Source organism: Anarhichas minor, unplaced genomic scaffold (genome assembly GCF_050575085.1).
Source record: "Anarhichas minor isolate MPS153535 unplaced genomic scaffold, ASM5057508v1 ptg000073l, whole genome shotgun sequence".
In the NCBI taxonomy this organism is placed as follows: Eukaryota; Metazoa; Chordata; class Actinopteri; order Perciformes; family Anarhichadidae; genus Anarhichas; species Anarhichas minor.
In genome coordinates, this window is record NW_027466519.1 from 6,152,210 (window position 1) to 6,177,630 (window position 25,421).

At 44.4% G+C, this 25,421-nt stretch overlaps 1 protein-coding gene across 3 annotated transcripts; it reads right to left on the bottom strand.

The window, feature by feature from the left end:
- Positions 1-16,253: 16,253 nt before the first annotated feature.
- On the bottom strand, positions 16,254-24,999 carry pigo (phosphatidylinositol glycan anchor biosynthesis, class O). Of its 3 annotated transcripts, none has more exons than XM_076079418.1 (11): positions 24,913-24,999; positions 24,014-24,492; positions 23,417-23,560; positions 23,211-23,334; positions 22,880-23,039; positions 20,640-20,822; positions 18,986-20,564; positions 18,704-18,907; positions 18,204-18,388; positions 18,045-18,115; positions 16,254-17,567 (listed from the first exon to the last, which is right to left on the bottom strand). In XM_076079418.1, the coding sequence occupies exons 2-11, from the start codon at positions 24,489-24,491 to the stop codon at positions 17,438-17,440; spliced, it is 3,258 nt and encodes a 1,085-aa protein (XP_075935533.1). In that variant the 5' UTR covers position 24,492; positions 24,913-24,999; the 3' UTR covers positions 16,254-17,437. The 3 variants fall into 3 exon arrangements, with proteins under 3 accessions (XP_075935533.1, XP_075935532.1, XP_075935536.1); XM_076079417.1 differs by having other exon boundaries at positions 24,791-24,996; XM_076079421.1 differs by lacking the exon at positions 24,913-24,999 and adding an exon at positions 24,595-24,724.
- Between the last annotated feature and the right edge of the window lie 422 nt (positions 25,000-25,421).

Here is a 25,421-nt window from a genome sequence, read left to right on the forward strand (position 1 = left end):
TGAGAACTTTCTATGGATGTTTTGATGTGTCCACTGACAAATCAAAATGGTTTTTTTCCACTAATGCTTCAGTCCCCAGCTCTCAAATCTCAGACTGGAGCTTCTTCAGGAAAGTATTCTCTTCCAAAATGCATATAATCTATAAAAAGGCATCCCGTACAGGCCTATTCTCTTAGGGAAGATAGCAATTGTCCAGGACGCCTTGGAGGGATGATACATTAGTGCACAGAGGTTGTAGACGGTGTTCGGAAGGCTGTGGGGGTTGAAGAGCAGTCCACTGGCTTCATCCATTAGACTAATGTGTTCTTTTCCACTCAATAGCCGATCCCTCCAATGCCCCAATGACTGCTTTTGTTATGTGCTCTTCGCTATTCAACTCTCTGTTGTGTTTGGGAAGATGAGACGGGACATATTGCAATGTAATGAGTTATGCCTCCTCTAACAGACAATAATGAGTCATGCTCCTTTGTATCATTCCCTATTTGCAATGCTCTGTACTCTGATTAGGAAGATAAAAGATTACATGAACGCCAGCTGTCTGTCTCATTGCGCCTAGAAAATGGATATGCATGTATCTGTTGCAGGTTTATCATTTTACTCTCTGAAGCCTGGTCCACACTAGAGGATTTAAACATTTTTTTTTAAACATGGGAGACCACAGACACAGTGGCAGAATAAACTGCTTTCTAATATTTTAATTGTAAGAATGCACACGCTAGGAGGTTAAACGATTTTAGTGAGCAAATTCAGAGTGGCGATTCCAGGGACTTTGGATCTGACAGAAACTTGACTTGATCTAACGTGACATTAGTAAACAAACAAACAAGGAGGCGGGAACTTTCAAAAAAAATATGTGTCAGGTGATTGGATGAACCATCTGTCAGTCAAACTCTTGCTGAAAGCGGCAGAGAAGCAGAAAACATATTTTCAATAAACCGACATGACCATATTTTGAATGCGGAGGAGTGGCGTTGAGAAGCCGTATACGGCTCTGGTAGCAGCAGCAACCTGTCAATAACAATAAGTCCGCCGTAAAGCATACTCTGCTTTATGGTCTATTTGACTCTAAATGGACCATAACTTACTAAATGAACATCATGCTGTATTGAAGAAGACTTGAAACTAGAGATTGAGACCATAAACTCATGTTTACAATGTTTACTGAGGGAATAAATCAAGAGAGAAGTAGAGTAAGTTTCTCATAGACTTCTATGCAATCGGACTTCTTTTTGTAACCGGAGGAGTCGCCCCCTGCTGCACAGTAGAGGGAACACATTGGCTTCACTCGGCAGAACCGGAGGTTGCCGCCTGGTTGGGACACAAACGCATGACTTGAAGCCTGACAAGATTGTGATCGCACATTTCTCGCGTGATGTCACGGGAATCCAGCTGCCGTGCGAGGTAAAGAAATTATACGGATAAAGTCATGGCTGAGAAGACGGAAACAGCATGACCTTTACATTTTGCAGCACAAGCTTGGGTCGAGTTGGAAATAAAAAAAATGTTAGTTAGTTATTTTTATACATTCTCTGACCTTCCACTGGGGCTTGCACGATGGTAACTGTCACTTGCCGGGGTAGAAAAACATCATGTGGGCTATGCGCTCTTTCAGCATCTGTTCTGTTGCTGTACGTCTTTCGCGAGACGTTACACAAGCACTCATACATCCACAATGCTGTCCTCCTTTTCTTCTGTCCATCTGGCTGCTTATTATATTTGATCCCACAGCTTAGTTTGCGGTGAGTAATCTAATTCTGCATTGGTTCATAATCCAGTGGAAGTGTCCTCGCCATCTCACAGCATCCAGCGGATGCGTCCGTGGCATCTGGCGCAGCAGCATATGCCTCACAGCTGTCAGCGCCACTGAAAGATCCAGAGCTCACTGCTCCAGGTTTTAAAATATGCAAACATGTGGTGATTAGCCGCGTAAAGCAGAGACATGGCACATGTAATGATGTCTGTGAGAAAATATCCAGCCTGCTCTTGGTTTCACAGGGAAAACGTGCGATGGAACCTGCATGAATATGACCTATTATGCCAGATAACGTTGCTCTGAAAATAAAGTAAAAAACAACAATTTGGTGACAGCTGGAGAAATACCGTCATCGACATTTTACATCGTTGTAAAACTGGCAATGAAAGCAGATTGTACATTCCAATCAGGATTTGAAAAAGCACATCAAGAGGACGCACACCACCTGCACCCCCCACCACACACACACACACACACACACACACAGTGCTGCCAGGAAGTGCTCTGCCTGAAAATAACAAGTGCCCGGTTTAGTGCCCAGTTCAGCTCCCCATATTTGAATCTCATCAGGGATTTCATTATCAGAAACCTCAGGGTTGGTTTTTTTTCAGTTTTAGACCATTTCAGCAAGCCAATTTTTTGGAGCATTGAGGTGAGGAGGACTTTCCTTGACTGAGCATCAGAGATTGTTGTGCTGCTGTAGGCAGATGTACGGGACAGCTCTACAGATATGAGAAGCTGGAACACACCACCAGCTACTTCAATGTGTCTGTTGATCGTGACACTTATTCAACTGTTTGTCTTTAACCGCTCCCTGAGCGCTCTCTTTGTCACATCTAAATTAATGTTATTTTTATTTGGTCGAGGGGGGGGGGTTATATTAACTGAGATATTGCTGCCTTATGTGCTCCAGGCAGTGGAGAGGCATCTGATGTGCATGTATGCGTGCGTGCGTGTGTGTTCGGGAAGCCGTCGATCTCACGAGCCAAGAAAAATATTCCCCCGGAGAAGAAGAAGGAACAGCTGAGACTAATTTGCCGGATTACATGGCAGCTGGGGAAAAAGTAACACGGCAAATAACCCAAGAGTTTTGCTGTGTAATTGACTTCATTTGCAATTCGTATCTGTGTGTTTGTGTGTGTATGTGGAGTGTGGGGCCCTGTATGTCACAGGTGTGGTTGTTGGTTGCACATGGCGTGCTTTTCTTTCAGGGCACATCTCTCACTTTGCAAAGCTCAGGAGTTTTCTGTAAGTATGACGGACAGAAATCGAATCGAGCGTATTCGACAACACGCACCTGAATGAGGTGAAAGGTTGAATCTGCTTTTCTTCTTCCAGCACAAACATTCCTTTCAGTTACCCAAAGAGTGAAATAGGCGTTTTGAACAGATTTCACAGATGGAAATTTGATTTTTTTTTTTTTTGGGCTATTTGGAGATGTTATTAGGCATAATCAGAAGCTATTCCATCAGCGTCCTCTTGCAGCACGATATACAATCTGGTTGAAAAATGTAAACCGTATTATGTCAGCATTACCACCAACTTTTCACCCTTCATAAATATTTGGTGGATATTACATACATAACAATTCAGAAATATGTGTAGAACTTGTAAAATTATCCAATAAAATTGGTTTTCAAATTCCACTAAAAAAAAAAAGGTCTGGGCTGTATTTACTGGGATGATTTTTTTTCATTAAAGCTACTACAAGGAACTCATGTATTGTTGATTTTGGTGGACGAAAACAGTAGTGTTTCCCAGCACCAGATTTCCTGCCCCTGGTCATCCCGTCCCTCCGTGAAGCTCCGCTCCCCGGTGGAACAGGAGCTGCCGCTGCTGCAGATTCCCAACCAGGTGGTACCGATGACAACCATCAAAAACAGCTATTGAGAAACAGCCAATTTTGGTCTTGTTTACTTAATGGATTCAAACAGAGATCTCTCTCAAACCACATGTATTGTACTTGTACTGTAAACGGTGCAATCCACTGCAGAATGATATGACATTAGTCCCTTGATGCACATGCCAAAACCCTCCAAAAAGCATCTATAAAACTGAATTAGTCATACACCATCTGAACACTGCCTCTAATGTTATTATAGTAATGAATTCAAAGTGAAGTCAGCTCCCACTTGATTTACAATACGCTGCTACAATATTGAAAAAAATATCTACAGGTGTAATAGGAGTTCAGTGTTTGCGTCGACGCATCAGGCAGCTTTTTCTCGTCCTCTCTCACGCCCACATCAAACGGCCTGGAGTCTGCTGCACGCCTCCATCTCATGCATAAACATTTCGACAGCGGGAAAGTCAGTCGGTCAGCCCACTCAGTGGTCTGGCACAGAAAGGGCACCTACCGAGCCAGATCTCACAGAGATAAGTGAGATGACCGCGACCTCTTCACAGCACATTACGCGGTGGCGGCTCGCACACTTACCAACCTCGACAGCTCATCGATAAGAAGGATTTCCAAAACAAAAGCGGGAGAGTCTGGGAGTTTTCACAGACTTTGTTTCCTGCATTCGGGTGACTTCTAAAGAACCAAAATAGCAAAATAATCAATACACTGCAACATCATTTTAAATCGCCTAAATTGACACCCTTGTGTGAATCTCTGGTCTAAAGTAATATTCATCCATCTTCTTTCATTCATTTATTGTTTTGCCTCCGCTTTAGTATGTGCTTCTCTTAGTACTCCTCAGTTCTCTCTGTCTCTGAAGACCCCTTCAGCCCTTTAACTCAGTACTGACACTTTGTCACCCCTATAGCGTCTGTAGTCACTAGAATGTAAACTCATCTGCGTGCTTTCTCAGAGTGTGATGAGGTAGTGTAAAGACTGGAAAAAAAGACACATGGGGAGCGAGGAGGAAAGGGAGATGGATGGCTGAAACAAACACAGGACTTTCATCCAGGAGACTGGTGTTCGTGTCCCAAAATGTTGCTGAGGCATTTTGAAGTTCATTTATTGTCAATATGCAACACAGGGATGCACAACGAAAGGCAGTTGTAGCCCATTTGTAACGCGAGAAAACCCGTAGTGCGTTTCTGTAGAGCATTCTTTGAATTTGCATCATAAGGAATGTCATCAGCAGCAACAATTCTCAACAATTCTCTGGGCAGATAATGTGACATGTTAACATTACAACTTCAACATCAGGAAAACAGTTTGAGCACCAAGGATACCTGCTCTCTGTCCTGCTGTCCGCCAGTCAAGTGCAGCTTGATCCGTGATGATCGATGGATCCAGGTCTCTGTGAGGATGTGGGCTCAAGAGTCACTGACCTCCCTTTGCTGAGTTCGTCCGAAGTCTTATTTCAGCCATCTTTCTTTTTTTTTTCTTTCTCCTGTCTCCCGGGGCCGCTTGGTCCGGCAGGTCTGGCTGGTTTTGTCAGCCGTGGGCGGTGATCATCTCAAAGTCCACTGCACTTAATCCAATCCCCACGCTTCCTTTTTCCGATGTTGATGAATGTATTGTGTCATATGCCATTAGTGCTCCAGTAATAAACACGGGAACAAATCAACAAATTAAGACAAAGAAAGGTAGCGCAATTCATGGGAGCACCTGTCTAAGGTGCCGAAACTAAACTTTAACACATTACATGTCACCACTACTTGATGTGCTGTTAAGAGTTCACGGCCATTTCATATACATATTCATATAAACACATGGTTAACGTTGTGAATTCAAACAAAAAACAGGAAAAAAAACATCAAGGTCGGGCTTGAAACAAATACATCAACTTTGGTTTAGCCCACAAAACCACTTGGGTTTATCAAAAACATCATGGTTGGGCAGACTATGTAAATATATGAGCAACTTACAAAAGTGTGGAAAACATGTCATTAACCTTCTGATGACTACAGCCCCCTAGCCCTATTTTTAGCCCTCTGCGCGAAAATTGCATACCCATACGCAAGTGAGTCTCCAGCTCTAACTACAAGGTCTATTTTAATAATTTTGATGCTAGAATACTGGTAACACTTGTGAGATGTGTTGAATTGTGTAAATATTTTGTATATGTTACTGGTTAATATAGTTAAATAAGACATTACACAGCTGAAATTGAAAATATTCAGCTTCGCCTGGAAAACAATGCACTTTCATTGATAAAAGGTTATTGAAATAATGCAGCTAGCTCCCTAAAACTTTCCCAAGTCATAGCATAACTGATCAGTAGTTATTAAAAAAAGGTTAAAGTCGAATAAAGTGGAATAAAGTGAATAATAAGAGGTTTTAGTACAAAGCGGTCAGGCGAGGTCATCATTTTCGAACCAGCTGTTGCAGCTCTTACATTGTACTTTTATACACTATATAACTATATATTTCACTTTCTTTATCACTCATATGATTCAATACATCCAAATACAGATAATAGGAATCATATTCATATTCATAACATCATCAGAGCCAGTTTTGGCTGTCATCTGTAGGATTTTCTCATTTCATGTGTGTGTATGTGGCTGCATGGCAGCCTATCCTCGGTCGATTTCAAAAAACAACCCCTCGTTCGACGCGTCATAGTCTCAGGAAGACCTGTGTCGAGTTTGGTGGCGATCGGCAAAAGTTTTCATACAATAAAGTTGCCAGAAGTGACGCGTGTACCCCGGCGGAAATTTCCGGTCGCAGGCAGTCTGACCACTCACCCAAGCCTGCTTGACCGCTCTTATTCTGGAAACAAGTCGGAAGTCAACAGTATGCAGTTGGCAACAATGACTACAGCTTTGGAACGGAAATTCTGCGGCGTTATTATCCATATTTTTCATAAAACTTGGGCGCATACCTACGATTTTTTTCGGCGGAGTTCAGCATGAAGGTACGTTTGATCACTCACAACTGTTTAGTGCTTATACGGATCGTAAAACAGAAGTTAGTTACGTGTTCCGCCACGTGTGCTAATGCTATTACATGCTTTGCATGACTTGGTAGCTGTTAGCATGAGGGTACAAACATTGATTTGCGGTACTCATAACGCCGATTTCTGGCCCGGATTTGGTGCTTTTATGCCACGATATTGTTCTGCTTATGTGAGTACCCTATAGCTGTGTTGGGAGTGTGTCAGAAGTGACTTATATGATGTTGTTGCCCATACGTTGCTCTTTCATCCAAAAAAAAAAGTAGCCACGTACATGCTACTGGCTAATAATCATGCTATTTTCCGCATTTGATTTTGAGGGGTTCTGAGCCCGAGATCCCCCAAATGGGGGCCGCTCGTCACCAGAAGGTTTTAACGTAACTTCAAAATAACTCGACATCACTTTGAGACATGAACACCGGTCTCAAACTCTAGTCTCTTGGTTGAAGGACTTGTGTTGTTTAACATGTTCCTAAAACCCGAATAAAATCAACACATCCAGAGTCTTACTTGGGAAATGCTAACTCGGAATACCATGCTGTTTATATGGCCTGTATCAATTTAGAAATATTGCCATATTGGGAATAACAGTACAGTATGAAATGAGTCAGACGGTGTAATATTCCTCTGAGACAGATATTTCTCCTGAAAACCAAAGTTGTCCCGAGATCGTTTGTGTCATTCGTCCGTGCTTTCTCTGCTGACAGGCTGCCAATCACTAATCAGTTCACAGGTGTTCCCTCCTAAGAAGCCTGCCATTCCCTCCCTGTCCTGAGCCAGTCCTCAGAGCACACCTGCTACCAATTCTCTAATCAGCTCCGCAGTAATTATAACCCCTGTAGCGTCAGCTCTGTTGTGAACATCCAAGCTGTAGCCTCTTCCCGTCCCGTCCCGTCCCGTCCCGTTCCGTCCTGTTCTGTTTAACCCTCGTCTGTCCTCTTGGCTTTGTGTCTCCTTCTTTATGCCCTTTTGGACTTGCCTGCTCTGACTGTGAGCCCTTTTGCTGACCTCAGCTTTTTTCTTTTCTTTTTTTAAATGAGTAAACTTTTCCTATACCTTACTCACTCTGTGTTACTGAGCAGTTGCACACGATGTTTCTGGGAAGACCGGAAACTGAACTAAAACGAAAATGATTTACTTTTAAAAATGTGTATTAAATGCATTTATTTATGTTTTTATAAGCTACTGTAACACAGGACACGAAGGCTACCTTAAAGGAAATGCGTCACTGTGGTTTAAATGTATTTATTTATTTTGTCCTGGATAAATACATTATTGTAATAATAGTTTTAGAGATCGGCACAGATTGGCTACTAATCCATCTCCATAAAACCACACTCGGCTTTCTAGATTTCCTTTAATCCATGCTGCAGCTCAACACTTCAAATCCAAATGTAGACACTTCTGTCCTGCACCGAAGGAAGCAAGCAGAAGAGCGAGTCAAATGCTGGATTCTGTTTGAAGGTGGAAGCTGCTTTGATTTCACCCAGGGCACGCTGTCTGACCAGCATGTGTGTTTGTTTGGAGGAGCACAAGAGTACTGAATCTTTTGACTCCTATGGAGCATATACCTCAGGCTCTAAAAACGCATTCCTCATGAGCAAGTCCAGTTAGAAAATACCTTGGGTAATGTGTGATACCACCACTGAGAGGACCGCAGGAGAGTTGAATGTGCTGTATGATGTTTGTCAGTCAGTTTCATCAAATCTAACACAAAATTGCGTTAAATACCGATGCTTGTTCAATTCTCCTAAGCTTCAAGCTACGACGCTCTACGTTAACCTCTGGCGTTAGTTTTGTCAGGGACGGCGTGTCAATTTCATTCGCTATATGCATAGCGTCTTTCCAAAATCAACTTCCGTCTTCACAGGAAGTTGATTTTAGGCAACAATATCACCTAGTTAGGTTTAGGTAAAGAACGTGGTTGACGTTAAATTGACCTGACTAGCGAGTAATGAAAGTCCTGTTTGTTTGACCCATCCTCCTCCCCTTCCGTCCGATCTGTGTGGACTACCTCGCACTATTTGCTACTTCAGTTGCTCCGGCCGTAATGTCGCAGGTGGATGCGTTGTGTCTGTCGTCACCCATTTGTTTGTGGACTTTTGGCTCTCACCATCTTGGTTTTTTGCAACCAGTGAACTGAAGTGACCATATTTGGACCGGGGGTCCGGAGTGAGGCTGTGATAGAGACGCCACATAATGGCTACAGTAGCGACCTGTCAATCACATGGTAGCCCCGCCCTAAAGCATACTCTGCTTTATAGTGTGTTTTTAATCTAAATGGACCATAATTTACTAACTGAACATCATGCTGTGTTGAAGAAGACTTGCAACTATGATTGAGACCATAAACTCATGTTTACAATGTTTACTGAGGTAATAAATCAAGAGAGAAGTAGAGTCATTATCTCATAGACTTCTATACAACCAGAGGAGTCGCCCCCTGATGGACATTAGAGAGAATGCAGGTTTAACAAACTTCCGCATTTGCTTCACTTTTCAGAACAGGAGGTTGCCGCCTGGTTGGTAGGGAGAACCGGTTGAAAATGTCATAGAGCGAAAAAATGGGAAATTTAAAAAAGCAAAAACACAATTCAGAAAATAAATTATTCTTAGGAATGAAAAATATGCCCTAAAATTTGTTTTCAAAATGATTTTAAAAGCGGAACTAGCTTCAATGTTACAAGTGTACTTTCATGACTTTTCCGACAAAAAGCGGCCTGATGCAGTAAACCCAGTCTGTGCATCACGCTGGTGTATTAGACAGGGAGACCGTGCTTCAGCAACTTGACCTTTCGCCGTCTTGTCCTCAGGGAGTTTAATAGAAAACCACTAGGTCACCGTAATGCCAGCATCTGATCTATCTGGGGCTTTCTTCCACTCCAGAGCATCAGCGGTGAAGTGAAATCATCTCAGCGGTGCGTTTAGGAGTTCTTTGTAGGATCCTCTCAGCTCTGTGACCTTTTTTTAAAGAGAAGAAAGTAGGGCACAGACTCAGATTTCCCACAAGCTCGAAAACCTTTACCAGCTTTCAAAAGCAGTACCGAAAACACTCTTTTTATCGACAGGAAAAAAACAAACTGTAGGAGGAGATCGCTATCTTATCACAGCAATTACCTCTCTTTCACACTTCAAAACGCCTACAAGCCATTTCTTCTCCAACGACTGAAATAATAGCCACTCTCCCAATCTTAAACATTATTTTCTTTTTCTATATTGTGTGTCTGTTTTCTCTCTGGTGTCTGTTTTTCTTCCGGTTCAACGTGTCATCCTCAGTTTATAAGCGAGGCTCGATACTGCACAGAAATATTCATGATCAAAATTTGCGATAACAAAGAAAGAGGTGAGAATATGTCCGCTTACGCACAAATCGTGCCGCACGACTTTGAACTCTCACGATGGGAGCTGTCTTGATGCCTGAGAGCCAGAGGTTTTCACAGCAGCATTCAGTGTGTGTGTGTGTGTGTGTGTGTGTGTGTGTGTGTGTGTGTGTGTGTGTGTGTGTGTGTGTGTGTGTGTGTGTGTTTGGTGCCAACTGGGTGAAAGAACATGATTATTGTACTCTTTTCCTGTCTGCCATCTGTTTGCCGTCCTTAACATGAAATTCACACTGCATTAGCAGCATCCTGACTTTGGCATCCTATTGGAGCCTCATACTCCTAACATGTGAAGCACTAGCATAGCCTTCTTGCTCCATCATGCTTGTTTATTGATTTAAAAAATATATATATATATCAAACATATTTCATTTTGTGTCTGTTTGGTAGGGACAAAACCAATATTTTATCACTGCTGATTTCCGATGCTCGTCCCTAGAAACTACAATCACTTGTTATGAGCAGAGAGCTGCATTTACTGATGCTGAAGATGCAGAGCCACATTCAGAACGGGTCATTTTTCCTCAGTTCCCGATTTTTGGGCCTCCTCGGTTCCTTTTTCCTCCTCGCGTCGCGCCTTAGTCCCGCCCACGGGAGATGCGAGCGGAGGAGGCGAGGAAGAGAAGCTGGGAGTCGAGGCAACGGGCATTTTAACGGATGAGACGGAGATTATTTTAAAGACAAGTCAATTATATATGACGTGTGGCTCAGCTGCATTAACTGTCCCTTGTTTTGTCATATCGCTTTGCTTAATATTCTCTGTCAGATCACAGTGTACATGACAGCTTGTGACAAGAATGTACTATATATATATATATATATATGTGTATATATATATATATATATATATATATATATGTATATATGTATATATATATATATATATATATATGTATATATATATATATATATATATATATATATATATATATATATGTATATGTATATATATGTATATATATATATATATATATATGTATATATATATATATATATATATACATATATATATACATATGTGTATATATATATATATATATATATATACATATGTGTATATACATATATATATATATATGTATATGCATCCTTTACATATTTATTGTGTGAAGTACTACATGTTTAAAAATGGACCTATTATAGATATATGATTGAGTGATATATATTATATATACACAGTGTCTATCTATACGACAACACGAAACACAGCAAATGAGTGCTGAATGCAAGAGAACGTTCTTATCGATATACAAATTTGACGAAAGCAGCTGTTTGCACTTGTAAACATCACGTCGGTATTATAGCAGTGGAATTGTATGTAGCCTACAATAAATATATATCATAAGTAACATCAAGGTAAAATGTCATGAAGGTGTCTGAGTGAGAACCGAGCCGTATACGAAGAGCTATCCTGTCGAAGATATTTCCAGTATGAAGGCTGAACCCTGTGAAATATTCTTCAGGATTTCCTAAACTGCCATTTAGAACTTTTGACCTACAAAGTTGTCACATTTTTTACAGCGTGCCATTACCTGTCTCCGGAAAAAAAGGCAACTCTGAGCGTTCAAGCAACAAATTGTCTCCCAGCGTGGATACACACGTCAGTTAGAAAATGAATATCTCCCCTTGGCTGTGCACGTCACTGAGGCAGAGCTCACCTACAGCACAGAGACGGGGGCCGAAGCTAACAGCAGTGCAGTCGTGTGCGAACACATGGTAGGTTCTGCTGTAGCTCCTGTGTGTGTGTGTGTGTGTGTGTGTGTGTGTGTGTGTGTGTGTGTGTGTGTGTGTGTGTGTGTGTGTGTGTGTGTGTGTGTGTGTGTGTGTGTATTTATATTGTAGAAGATCATATCCGTAGATTAGTAATGGGGGTTCTCGTGCATAAAGAAGTATTTCCTCTCATCTGCGGTCGTGGATTATATTTCCATCATTGCAACTTTTTACCATAATTTAACATTGGTTCCACAGTATGTACATGTTTGTTTCCATTTATCATTTATTTATTATTACAGTTACAGCTATTATGAATATTTAAAAAATGCCTTTTCTGCTATGATTTTATTTTTATATGGAATAAGTAGTCGCCGGAGTTGTGAAAACGCTATAATTAAAAGGTAGAATACATCTGAAATATCACCACCTTCTCATGTGTGAAGTAATTAGCAGTCCTTGCGTCCAGGTGGACGTTTTTGCCCAAATGTGAGATTTGATTTGACATATGTTGACAGATATTGTGCTTCTGTAGAGTGGTGACGACGGAGCGTAATCGTGGCGTCTTCGGCCCCAGCTGTCGCGTCAAAAAACAAATAAAATGTTATGAAAGCATGATGAATCTGTGTCCTTCAGAGTTTCTGCCAGCATCATTTTTATTTTTCGACCTTGAAAAGACATTTTGGCTGTTCTTCACTTCTTCAAAGGACAGTTTGAGGACAAAGACTCGGTTTTAGGTTAAGTTTAGAATTAGATTTAAATTAAGATTATGGTTAGGCAACTCTCTGTGGGTGAGGGTCCTCACAAGTACAGAGGTACAAGGTTTAGTGTGAGACAGTGTGAGTGAGAGTGAGAGAGTTTCAGTTGAGGGCTGGGGGTTAGGCCTGTAACAGATCAGGGGAAGGTTAATAAGGTAAGAATTTTGAATGCGGCCCATGTATCGTCACAAGGTACGATATCATCTCTGAGAGCAAATCCAATTAAAGTGCGTGAAATTGAATTCAACAAACACCCCTGTGAACTCACAGCTTATCTGGTAAATGTAGAAATACGTATTAATTGTCTTCTTATCACTGGAAGCTCCAGCTAGAAACATACTATTCCCGTTTTTAAAAAAACAGACATTGCTGAGTAAAATGTCTCTTCAAGGGTTTTTTTTCTTTTTACCAGAGCAGAGTGCATCGCATTGTTATTGAGGCAGAATACAGAATGATGTTAAAATGACCCGACGAAGCTGAAATAACTGCAGCCACTGAAGAACACTCCTCACCGCACAACTTTTGATTTTATACAGTGTCTTTAGTATATATACATATATTATTTTTATTCATATTTTGTTTGATTACTCTGTGTGATCATCTGGAAATGTGTGCAATGTGACATTATTGGGTTGTCATCACACATCTATTCATGTTAAAAATAGGTCAAACAGTTGTGTCTTTAATCACAATTCAAACGGCCTGCTGACTTCACGCATGTTTATTAATAACCCAGTCATTTATTTTCAGATACACATCATGTGATTGTACAGCATTTCTTCTCTCTCATTAACACCAATTCAAAGAAGACATCAGCCACCATTAGCCGACAGACTTTCTTTTTTTTAAGTCATAATCTTTAAGATTTTCCTGAATTCAAACCTTGTTTTTATGCAATCTATGGCCTGTATTTTTCAGCAATGGCAATTCAATGTATCTACATTCTGTAATTACCTCTCTAAGTGGTAGTTTTCTTTGCTGGTGGCGGAGTCCGCCATTCACGCCCTGGATTTCGCGCGCAAAAGGGATTCAACGGAAACAATGCATGCGCTGCAATCTGATGAAAAAAATGATTTATTTTTCATGAAGTAACATTTTGAATGTTGTACTTCCCTCTTGGTATCGCCTCTACACAAGTAAACAACTCACTTCCTATCTACAACAACTAACTTTTGCAACATTAAGTTTCTGGACTCAAAGTTTTTGCCTTTTTTACAGGTCCTGTATCTGAGCCTCAGTTAAGTGGCGTGACGGCTGAATCCGCACACTACGCATCAAAATCTCTCGTCGGAGGAGCTCCACAAAGCGATGGTTGATATCATCAAAACAGTATTTTACGTCCGGTCCCCCCCTGTGGAAAGATGAAGCCGTTCTCGAGAGTGCAAAACATCAGAGGGCAGCCGGATGATTTTTGTTTTCCATCCCCATAAACCAAAATTGGTCTGACTTTAATAGTCGATGCAAGCAGAAATGCCGGGGTTGTTGTCCAAAGGGCATGTTCATCTGATAATGATGAGCAATTAGAGGAGCGCTGATGCTTCGAATGAAAGCTGTTCCATGGCTTCGCGGGTCGTAATGGTGTTCCACATCCCAAATAATAAGACATCCAAAGCTTCAAAGAGCGCCGTGATGTTTTTTTTCTAGTTGATTTGTTTGGCTTGAACCAATTATTGCTAAAACACACCAAACTGGTGTGAAGAGAAACTTTTTTTTGTACTCGATACAACATAACAACACAAACGCAGCATTTCTAATGAACCTCTGACCCAAGTGTTGTTGGAAGGAACCACTTCAGCCATTATGTCTTGGTTTTTCAGCTTCAGCCTTGTGAATGGTTACAGCATATAGTTCAGTTTTCCCGTTTCGCGACGATTGGAACCATTCTCACAAGGAGCTTTTTCTGGTGGAATCCATCCGAGCATTCTCACTACTTGATTGGCGGCCCTAAGCTTTGAACTATGACGCTCTACGTACTTGTTTATGGTGAGTTTCGGACATGTCGGAGTCGGCGTGCAAGTGTCCACTTGTTAAATGCATTGCTGTGAAGAGCAGGTCGGGTGGCAGAGCTGTGGGAGGAAGAGCAGGAAGTGGGAGGGGCCTGGCCTGATTAGAGCCTCTATAAAGAGATTGAATTCAGGTGTGAGCCCTGTTGCCCTTACCTGCTACCACCATAGTTATTTTCCTTCTCTCTGTGGACATGTGACTAATTGAGACCTGGTTATGTGCATCACTGTAAAGATTTAGTTTTCTAAGGAATATCCTCCAGCAAAAGAACAATATGATTTTCTCCTCAGTTATGAAAAAGTTTGTTCAGATCACACTTTTCAAATGGCTGAATAACAAAACAGTCATTTACTGTAAAAGGGGAGTGGTTTCCTTCAAAAGGTTCAGTCATCCTGTTGATGCTCTGGCACCCTCTTCTAGCGCAAATGATAACTACAACACGTAAAAATACACTTGTTTGAATATTGATTTATTGAATTCATACTGTTTTTTTTATCATGAATAATGATGAAATTCATGTGAAAAACATCCCACCCACACAGTACCCCGTCCATCCCATTCTCTCCAGGCAACTGGACACTTGAGCCCTTTGAGATTGTCTCCGGTGGATAAGAGACAGGAGATGAGGAGACATAAAGGTTTTCAGCAACAGTGAGATTTTCACATCACGCGTAATATATCTGGTGGCTTGACAGGCCTGTTGAGGCCTCTGCAAATTCCTGAGGTGTTGAGTCAACATCCAAACTGTCCAGTTAGCATGCAGCGGAGATGGTCGAATGGTATTCTGTCATTTGCATTTATCAATCTGAAAGCAGAGCATTGATTTTTATGGATGTGGATTATTTCCCTCCCGTTTACGCCGTCTTCAGCAAACCTCTGATCAGCAAAACTGCAACTCCTCCAAATATCACCGCTTTCACTTGAACAAAGTCCATGTATTGACAGTCAATAATATCAAATACTCATAACTTAAAAATTTATTTTAATACAACAAAACTGTTAAATCTCTTAAACTCAGAAGCACAGAACTTATTTCAGGCATTGCACCAAAAACCCATTAAACTTCTCGTGGAGGTCAACCTGAAGCGCTGACTCATTTCAGAGTTTTAGGACTCATTCCTGCAGCACTACATACGGTTAACCCATAATACACATATGTACACATATAGTATGAATACACTGTATTGCCATATAAAAGATTCATTGACTCGTGATGGGGCCTCTTGGGTGTATACTAGTGATGCACATTTGTTTTTTCTACATTAAAAACAAATCCCTCTAAGTCATGTGGGTTATACTTGTTTTCTATCATTAAACACCTTTAGAATAAGTGTGTGTGTGTGTGTGGGGGGGGGGGGGGGGCATACCACAGGTCAAATACTTATTTGTAGTGTTTTTCTACATTCAGTCAGGAATAGGTACCACTAAGTTCCAAACAGATGCTGCAATATTACAACTGTGGGCCTCAGAGGGTGTAAATACACAGATGTCTAACTAAACTCCCTGCGAAATGTTTGACGACTTCCAGACTTATGGGAAGCGGAAATGTGGAAGAGCTCCGGTGAATAATGAATGAAGCACCGTGACTGATGGGCAGTAAAACATTATGGCAGCACCGTCTCCTCCATCAAGTCCTCGGATCAATAAAATAAACATTAAATACCACTTTTGAGCACCGTATAAAAGAGTTCGTGCTGCAACAATAAATAAAGTTGAAACGGGGAATGCACCATGGGAACAACGGGGGGGGGGGGGGGGGGATCTGGAGATGCATCGAAATCATGGTGAGGCCAAGACGTCATGTAAAAAAGTTTTATTACATTTTACAGAATGAAAAACTTAAAAATCTGATATTAATATATTAAACATTTTAAAACAGGAAAAAGTGCCCCGTCATCACTACATCATTCTAGAGGACCGGTCGCTCCCGTACAACCATCAGTACGATTGCTTTGGAGCCAATTCAACATCATGCATTAGCTAGCGAGCTGCAGCTGCTGCACGGCAGACACGGACTCAGACCTGCTGTACAAATAAATCAACTGCCGGCGTTTCTGGGATTTAATGACATCATAGGGGGAGGGGAGGGAGGGGCGTTGGTCAAAGCTAGGCACCTTTTCCAGACAAAAGATGTACGAGGCCTAGTTGAGATGAAACTTTAATTTGAGATTTAGTTATTTTTTAAACGCATCATTAGTGATAAAAAGAATCTGAATTATAAAAAGGAATCAGAAGAAATTAAGAACCCAAAACTGTGTAATAAAAATAAAATAAAATAAAAAAAGTTCACAGCAATACTATGTGAATTGGCAGTAACCAGATGTTATTTCAACATCTTGAAAATACAAAAAGTACAAAACAAAAAGAATGGAAATGTTTCTCCAGCACTTGGGATGCATTTCACCAAATGGAGCAGATCTGCTTACAAGTAGATCATGAAGCAGCTCCAGACATCGGGTGCTCATTTTATTTATTTATTCTCTTTATATTCAACTTGCAACAGGCCAATCTAGTGAAGCTCTTTTGGCTGCTGCACCGTCTGTCTGGCCTCGAAAGGTTTCCTCCAAGTTAAGAAAACAGGAGTTTAGGAGAGACATTCAGAAACTGCTGTTCCTTCTCCGACCGAGTTACATAAAAGCCTTCAACCTCATGAGCCGAGTGAGGCGGTCTACAAGCTTATCGTCTTATATTTGTAAAAAAACATCTTCAATGTGACTCAGGATGCAGTCAGTCTGAGATTTGATGTTCCTCTGGCTGAAGAGGAGGCGGGGTCAGTAATGCACGACGTAACCCTCAACGGAGCTACAATAAGTGGCAACCTCCCGTGACATGTTTGTGGGGATCCTAGACACAGATGGCAATGTTGTCTTATTGTGAAGGATCCAAGTAAAAAAAAAAAAACATTCCAGTGACACCGCCGTGTCCGTTTTCTCTGTGGCACAGTGAGCTCTGGTGGGGGTCCGTGGTGCAGCAGCGCCGTCGCTACCTGGAGGCGTCGGGGATAAGTCTCTTAAACCAGCGGCTCACGGCCACGTCCACTCGCAGCACTAGTGTGACCCCGATCAGCAGAGACGCGCTGCTCACCAGGAATCCCGAGGCCTCAAACATCAACCTGGAAGGAGAAAACACACGGCTCTGTAGCGCCAAACTTCAACTTAACAGTCCAACTCTGCCTGTTTTCAAACCTTAATGTTCTGTAATCATCTCCCAACGGGCTGTGCAGTACACCGCTATAACAATTTAACAAGTAGTTCCAACTCCAAACACCTATTTCTCAAGTTCTATATATTAACATGCTTATTGAAAAATATTGAAGGAATCTGTATTTGTTTTGTTTCGTATATTTCTCAATGTTTCTACAAGCAAAATACCATGATTACAAATAAATAAATAAAAAGCTAGGAATTCCGGCTTTTAAGATAAGCAGGTTTAAATACCTTACACAATATCTTACAGTGGTCGTCTACGGTAAAGTAGACCCTCGCTAATGTGCATTTCCTGTGTTAGTGGTTGCACCGTGTCCACATCCTGAAAAAGCCTTTCCTGTTAGTGAGCCTGTGTGAGCGGTAAAGTCCATTGGGGCACTTACTTGGGCGCGAAAACCTTCCACACCATTAGGTGTCTCCTGAGGATAGCAGCGGCACAGACTGACGCAAAGACCTGAGAAGAGATGCGGGAAACAATGACTCTCGCGATGTGATTAGGACACGGAATGGAACGGGTCCGGCTGAGCGGAGGAGAGGCGTACCTGTGCTCCGAGAATAAAGAGGTAGCGCGTGGACAGCTGCAGGAGGGCCGAGCTGAACTGCTGGGGGTTTTCTCTGAGCCGCATCTCCATCGCGGCGTCCTCGCCCTCCTCACCGCAGGCTCTTCCTGCCCTGCTCCCACGCACCTCACACACCAGGGGCCAGAACAGCAGCAACGGGCAACCCGCTGACGGCAACAAGACGTGGACACAAATGGGAATCAGCGGGGCGCACGTTCAGTTTCATGTCCTGCCCTGCACTTCTTGATTTCACAGTGAAAATTGTGTTTTTGAACTGTATACAACATGCTTTTAGAACACTGTATTGTATGCATTTTGAATCATATTCATATGTATTTAAAATATTCTTTAATCTTATTGTTTATAATGTAGCTAGCCTTTTGTACAGCTCAGTCCGATTACTTTTGCAGATGCAACAGTTGATTCATTTTTGTAAATCAGAATAAACTCACACATGTGTTGCTGCTTCTCTTTTTATCTACCTGAGAACAAGATGTGTGAGGCGAAGGTGTTGAGGGTGACCAGGGAGGCGGGCAGCACGGTGCCTGTGTGTCCGTCGGGGAATCCCACGAAGGCGGCGCCCCACTGGATGGAGGGGAAGGTGGGGAGGTGACCCGTGGCATGGAAGAACTGAGTGGCAGCCAGCGACCACAGCACCACTGGAGTCCAGGGCACATTGAAGCCACCTGAGGGAAACGAATCAGATCAGAGATGCTCAGATGGACAAACAAAGCATAGAATGAAAAAGATGGTGAGAATCTCACCGGGACACGTTCCGTGCAGACCACTGAGGGTGGTGGAGGAGGCGTGAATGTGCAGCAGAGCCCCCATCTCCAGCAGCAGCAGGAGGAAAGAGAGAGCCATGGCCTCCGGGTGCAGCAGCAGCAGACCCATCCCCAGCAGGCCACAGAACAGCAGCAGAGGGGCGGAGTAGACCGTCCCCAGTCCGTAGGCCTCCACGGCGGGCCTGCCGTCCGCCTCCACGCCCCCGCTGGCCTCTCCGTCGTCCAGGGAGCGACGCATGCGCTGGTAGATCTGCGGGATGAGGTGGTGCAGCTCGGCTTGGGGGCTGATGCCCGTGCTGGCTCGGTACCGCGGTGGGGGCAGGGACACGCTGCGGGCCGAGGCCCTGGTCTTCGCGAACACGGTGAGGGGGTCGAGCCAGATCAGAGACAGCCCCAGTCCCAGGAGGCAGAAGGCGACCCTGGGGAGGGCCAGCTGGGCCAGGCCGATCAGCTCGGCCAGATTCCTGAAGCTGTCCTCTGGGGTGGCACTGACGGCCCAGTAGAGCGCCAGGCAAACGGACAGCAGCAGGAGGACCCAGCGGGCCGCGAACACCGTCCCGCTTGCGGAGTTGAGGTTGCCGTAATGGCGGAGGCAGCGTCGCAGCAGATACGTCCACAGGCCCAGGGCCAAGACGGAGAGGACGTAGTGGAGGTTCTTCAGCCGGTTGTCCTGCAACCGGGAGAGGGGCGAGAGGAACGGGGACGGCTGGCAGGAGCCCTGCTCCTCCCGACAGGCGTGGAAGGAGAGGGAGAGGTAGAGGCTGCCGACCAGAAGCCCCAAGCAGGCTAGGAGGGTGCCGCTTTCCTTCCTCACGGTCGACGGGGACAGGGCCGGGGAGGGCAGCAACCCCGCCGCCTTCATGGGGTCGTGGCTGGGGGGCAGGAGCAGGCCGTCCCAGTTGAGACGGATGGGAATATAGAGAGCCAGGGAGAACACCAGAAAGGTCACCACGCGGCCCTCGGCGATCACGTAGCTGTCCGAGAGCAGGGAGGCACAGCGGAGGAGCGGCACCAGGAGAGGGGGGGCGAGGAGGCGCCGCGGGGTCAGCCAGCTGGCTCTAGGTCCGTTCATTTCCGCGCCGGCGGTTCCGAATCGGCGCGCTCTCCAGAGGAAGAGCAGTTCCGAGCTGAGGGCGGCGGCGGCCAGGCACCACGCCACCTCGACGTAGCCCCGCGCGCTCAGCTGACCGATGGCCGCGCACACCCCCGCCATCAGCGCCGCGACGACCGGGGCCCGCAGTCCGGGGCCGTCCTCCCTGATCAGCACGAGGGACAGCTCGGACAGGACGAAACACGTCAGGCAGGCGAACGCCAGGATGGCCAGACCTGCTGCCATCTTGAGCGGGCTGAAGCGAGCCCAGGTGGCTCGGCAGGTGTCCCTGACCGAGGTGAGGTAGGCCTGCAGCGAGGCGGCCAGCTGGGGGGAGGGGGGCCGACCCTGTCGCACCGTGGCGAGGTACTCGGAGGAGAGGCGGGAGAACTCGGCCTTCAGCTGAGAGAGGCTCTCCGCTGGGATGTCTTTGGCCATGCCGGAGTACGTCTCCAGGAAACGGTTGACCTTCAGAAACAGAACAGTCACAAAAGGTGAACACACACACACGCACACGCACACGCACACACACACACACACTACCTGTTTTGCATTGATCCACAGCGCCTCCAGCTGGGTGAGACCTCCAACTGCGTCTTCCGTCTGCCCATGAGGAGGGAAGACTGGCAGGAGAACCTGCCCCACACTGCTGTACGGGATGGGGACCCCCAGCAGCAGAGCGAGGGTGGGGACCAGGTCCGTCTGGGGCACCACGTCCGGTTCACTCTACAAACAAAAGGAAAGAAAAGGATCTGTTATTATCAGAGGTCCGTAATGTGACAGGAAGCTTGGCACAAATAATTGTGAGACATGCATTAACTTAAAAGTAAGGAAATTCAAACTTTAGCAGCGATGAGGTGGGAAGTTACCTCTACCATCGAATGCAATCGACCGTCTAGTCAGATTCTTTGATTAGTTTCAAATGAAATCATTTAAAAAGTTGAATTCATAAGAAATAAATCAAATCATTGCATTCAGGACTTAACATTAGATAGAAGTCTGTATAACTGACATAAATTATGTGTTATGTTCACTGACTTTATGATTTATTGTTTTTCTCTACATATCAGCAGCTGATTTAAGAGGATCTTGGGAATATTAAGGCAAATTCGATATACCATCATCTTGCAATTACCACTTGTGGCCAGATGGGGGAGCTGTTCAGCTAAAGTTACAAAGCATTGGCAAAGTTCTTGTTGCTGCTCGTGACCCAGCCTTAGTTAAGAGAACAATAAATAAATATGAATACTGAATTCATTAACAGCAGCAGCAGAATATTTTTCTTCCCGTGAGACTTGTGTTCATACATTAACTGAGCAACTTTTTGTACAGTTTGTAATTACGTTTTTACAGTTTCTAAATTGAGAATGTTTTTTTTTTTGCAGGCAAAGTTTATCTCTTTACTCTGAATGATGTAATCACAGACTAAACGGCCAATAATTACAATACTTGCAAGCACAGAGAAACTTCCCAGAGACCTTTGTGAGTGACTCACTGCACAGATCTCCCAAAGGTCAGCGTGGTCCTTCAACCGCGAGCAGTTCATGACCAAATAACGGTTAACTCAAGCAGTCCCCTCCCACTGCAGCAGCTCTTCATAGTGGGGTCGGTGGATTTGCCTGAGAGGAATAACCGGCTGATGAATAAGTGAGCGTCTCCGTATCTCATCGTGTCTCATTATCACTCATGTTCTGTGTAACCCGTGATAATGACGCAACACTTCAAATCACACGGCTCTTATGCAAATCAGAGGTGAAGTTCACTTTTATCCCCGAGAAGGCGGAGACCACCTGCCAGCATCAAATTAAGGGATTTGTGGAAGTGCCCGTCCAGCCGTGAAAAGAAATGATCGTTGGTTTGACGTTTCATAATTGTACGGCAAACGCTGCCGTTCGGCGGTATTTTATGTCCGGGAGTCAAAGCTTTCTTTCTGCCAGTTATTCACAGAGCATAATAACTTTGTTGTGTAAACTCTCAGCAGTCCGACACCGTGCTCATGTCTCTCACTGCATTTCACTCACAGCTGGTTACCGGATTACCGGAATGTGGCATTTAGCAGCGACAGGAACAGGAAATCAGCTAAATGAGTCTAACTGAGCCGAGACTGGCTCAGCTGTCATCACATGGTTGAATTATAATTCTGTTCTTAGTCGTTCATAGAACGGCTACGCTTTTGCAAGACAGTGTGGTTATTATTAATTAAGACTTAGCAGACCTGGTTATAAACCCTTTGTTTAAGTGTCAGATTATCATTTTACTCAATTAAAAAGTGGGTTAGAACTGGAATTTAATTATTGTTTTCTTTTATAGATACTGTACCTGTGATTCATTTTGACTATTAGCATTTTTTTTTTACTTTTGACACTTTGTTTCTATTATTTAGATTTTTTCATGAAAGCTCATAAGGATAATACAAACTTGTCCTAAACACTGTAGGTTACGTTTACATCACTTTTAGATTTAAGTTCTCTTTAAAGACTCTTTTGTCAAATACAATCTACTCACATCAAGTGTTCTCATAAAGGTTAATCATTCATCTAAAATGTGTCCTTGTGAAAACAGACTACGGACATCTTTTACATTTGTCTTTACCCTTTTTTAACTTTCCCCTTAAACTGCACAAAAGTCTTTTTTAAGGACTGATCTGTTGGCTTGGAGCTCATCTTAGCGAGCTCTCTACCACAATATAAAATGTTCCTGTGCATGTCCCTCCTTCGCACTGACTTCACCCATCACCCCACGTTCAAACCACCTGTGGAGAAGGCCGCTACTCTACCACCGACCTGGGACGGCGGAGCGGAAAACAGAGGGGAGGGACTGTAGAGGAAGATGGCGGCGTCCGTCTCCTTCTGACTTTCTCCGCCGTGGTCTCCGGTGTCCGTCATGCCGTGATCCCCCATCACCACCAGCAGGGTGTCGTTCTGCAGGCGGTCCATCACAGACCTGGAGGGGAATAAACATGAAGGTGGTCAGAGAAAAACTTTGGGGCTCCGGCAATAAAAACTCACGATGTCTCGGATGTGGAACCCAATCAGCTGCAGCCATTGTTAGATTCACTCCTTGATAACTCAATGATGACTGCCAGATGGGGGGGGGACAAGCCTGCGGTCTGACCTGATGACGCCGTCCATCTGGGTGAGCTTGTCGGCCATGGCCGGGTGGTCGGGGCCGAACCTGTGGCCGCAGTGGTCCACTCCGAGGAAATGGGCGACCAGGACGTCCCAGTCGTCCCCCACCACTGTCAGAAACCAACAGACGGAGAGGTGTGAGGCGCGAGCAGAGCACAAGGACACCGCAGAGGTTAAGATGTGAACACGTACTGGTGGTGTAGAGGTGCTGGAGGATCCCGTTGTCCACCGTGTGCAGGTCCTTCACGTTGAAGGAAGGGAAGGGCAGAGAGCGGTGGAACTTCTTCGGGAAAAGGTTCTCCCACGTGTCGTCGCCCATGAACACCACGCGTTTGCCTGTGAGGAGAGAACAAATCCAGACGACGTCCCTATGACTCTGTATGTATACGACAAACACATCTTTAAGCTTACATTGTAACCTGGACTTGTGGAAGATGTTGAGTGTGTCGTTAAGTACGATGCAAGCAGAAAGAAATCCCGTCTGTATGGTCATAGAAATAACAAGTGCGATAACAAAGAATAATTTTATAATCCTTCCCGGCTTCTAAGATTTTTTTTTTGTAGTTTTTTTTGTTTCATGTGCATCTTTAATACAGTTTGTTTTTAATTTAGCCTCGTTTTTCCCCTTGTTGTAACAAGTGTTTTAATTAATTATCCTGTATGAAACGTGCTAAATAAATTTAATAAAATAAAGAGGTGCAGTCTTTTTTTCCTCACTCATATTTTAAACCATGGACTGCTCTGGCACTTAATCTAAAATGTCGCGGACACAACTGTGTCACTACTCACCCACTTGCCCGAACTGGTGGATGAGGTTGTCCTCCAGAATGGCGGTGGACGCGAAGTTATTGCCCACGTCCACAAAGGTGGGCAGGGAGCCGGTAGTGAAGCCCTTGATCCTCTGCATGGTGGTCGTGGGCGGGTCCGCGCGGAACGGGTACAGGCGGCTGTGGGCGGGCCTGGACGAGACCGTCTCCTCCAGCACGGGCAGCTTGTTCTCGTAGGCTCGGGGCGCCGCGTTGTTGGGGTCGAACCAGGCGAAGTCGATCTTGAGGGCGTCGACGATGAGGAGGACGGCCCGGCGGAAACGCGGCCGCACGCGGCAGAAGTCCTTCGGCTCCTCTCCGGGCTGCAGCACGTCCCCGCAGGTGCTGGTCCTGTTCACCTCCAGCCTCACCAGCAGGAAGCCGCCGACGAACAGGTAGATGCCCACGGCGTACAACGCGCACATCCAGAGGAGCAGCCACAGCACCCGGAGCCTCTTCATTCTGGACACGCACAGAGGTGACAGAAGTACAGGTCACAAAAAAACCAAGCACACTTGTTTCACACAAGGTATAAAAAAAAGTAAAATGAACAGTGGGTAACACCTGCTACACGAGACGCTAGCACCAGTAACGTGTAAATTCACAGACACCTAAAATGTCCACTTAAACCAAAATACAATAGGCACGCGCTGTTGGGACGTGACAGGTGGTGTTAACCGTGTCCCCCTCTTCACGTTAGCTTGTGAATAAGTTCACGTTTGTTAGCCGCGGCTAGCTTTGTCTCGCTCTCGTCACTGACCTTGTAGCGGTCGGGTTCTCGTCCTCTCGCGGCCGGAGGGCGGGAGTGTGTGTGTGTGTGCTAACAACACAGGGGGCACAGGTGTCTCAGGTAAACGGAGAACTACGCGACACCTCCCTCACCTTCATATGGACTCCGGTACAATGAGATTAGGTGGCTGGTGACAGCTAGGAACCTCAGCGCGCATGCAACCCGGCGGAAAAACGGGGCGGGTGGTTTTCGATGTAACACCAAAGAGATTTAGTTTTTCAATGCCCTTAACTTGGACTTTCAGGCACAAATTCATAATGAATGAAAACCTAAAACCTAGCTAGCGTTTCCCGGAAATTGGACAGTCCCTTTCTAAAACAATAGACTGCATATAAGAAGTCTAAAACAGAGGAGGACGTTTTCAGCTGCTCTCTAAACCGCGGTTATTAATATATATTTTTCTTTTACAGTTCACGTCTTAACTGGCATTTATATAATTGATTGACGGAATTGTACTAATGATATTGGTACATGTTTTTTCATTCTTAAAATTAATATATCGATTTGAAACGCATTAAAAAGCCAAAAACTACACGCATCCATACCGTCTGTGAGGCAAAGAAGTGGGCTGAAAGAGCCCGTGACAAGAGGGAATAAACAA

Bases quoted from the DNA above. Each gene is read 5' to 3' on its own strand.
- pigo (XM_076079418.1), bottom strand. From the start codon at position 24,491: ATGAAGAGGCTCCGGGTGCTGTGGCTGCTCCTCTGGATGTGCGCGTTG. The intron at 23,561-24,013 runs GTGAGTAGTGAC...CTCTCCTCACAG, and splicing joins CCACCAGTTCGGGCAAGTGG to GCAAACGCGTGGTGTTCATG. The intron at 18,389-18,703 runs GTAGATAAAAAG...TGTTGCCGTCAG, and splicing joins CTCACACATCTTGTTCTCAG to CGGGTTGCCCGTTGCTGCTG.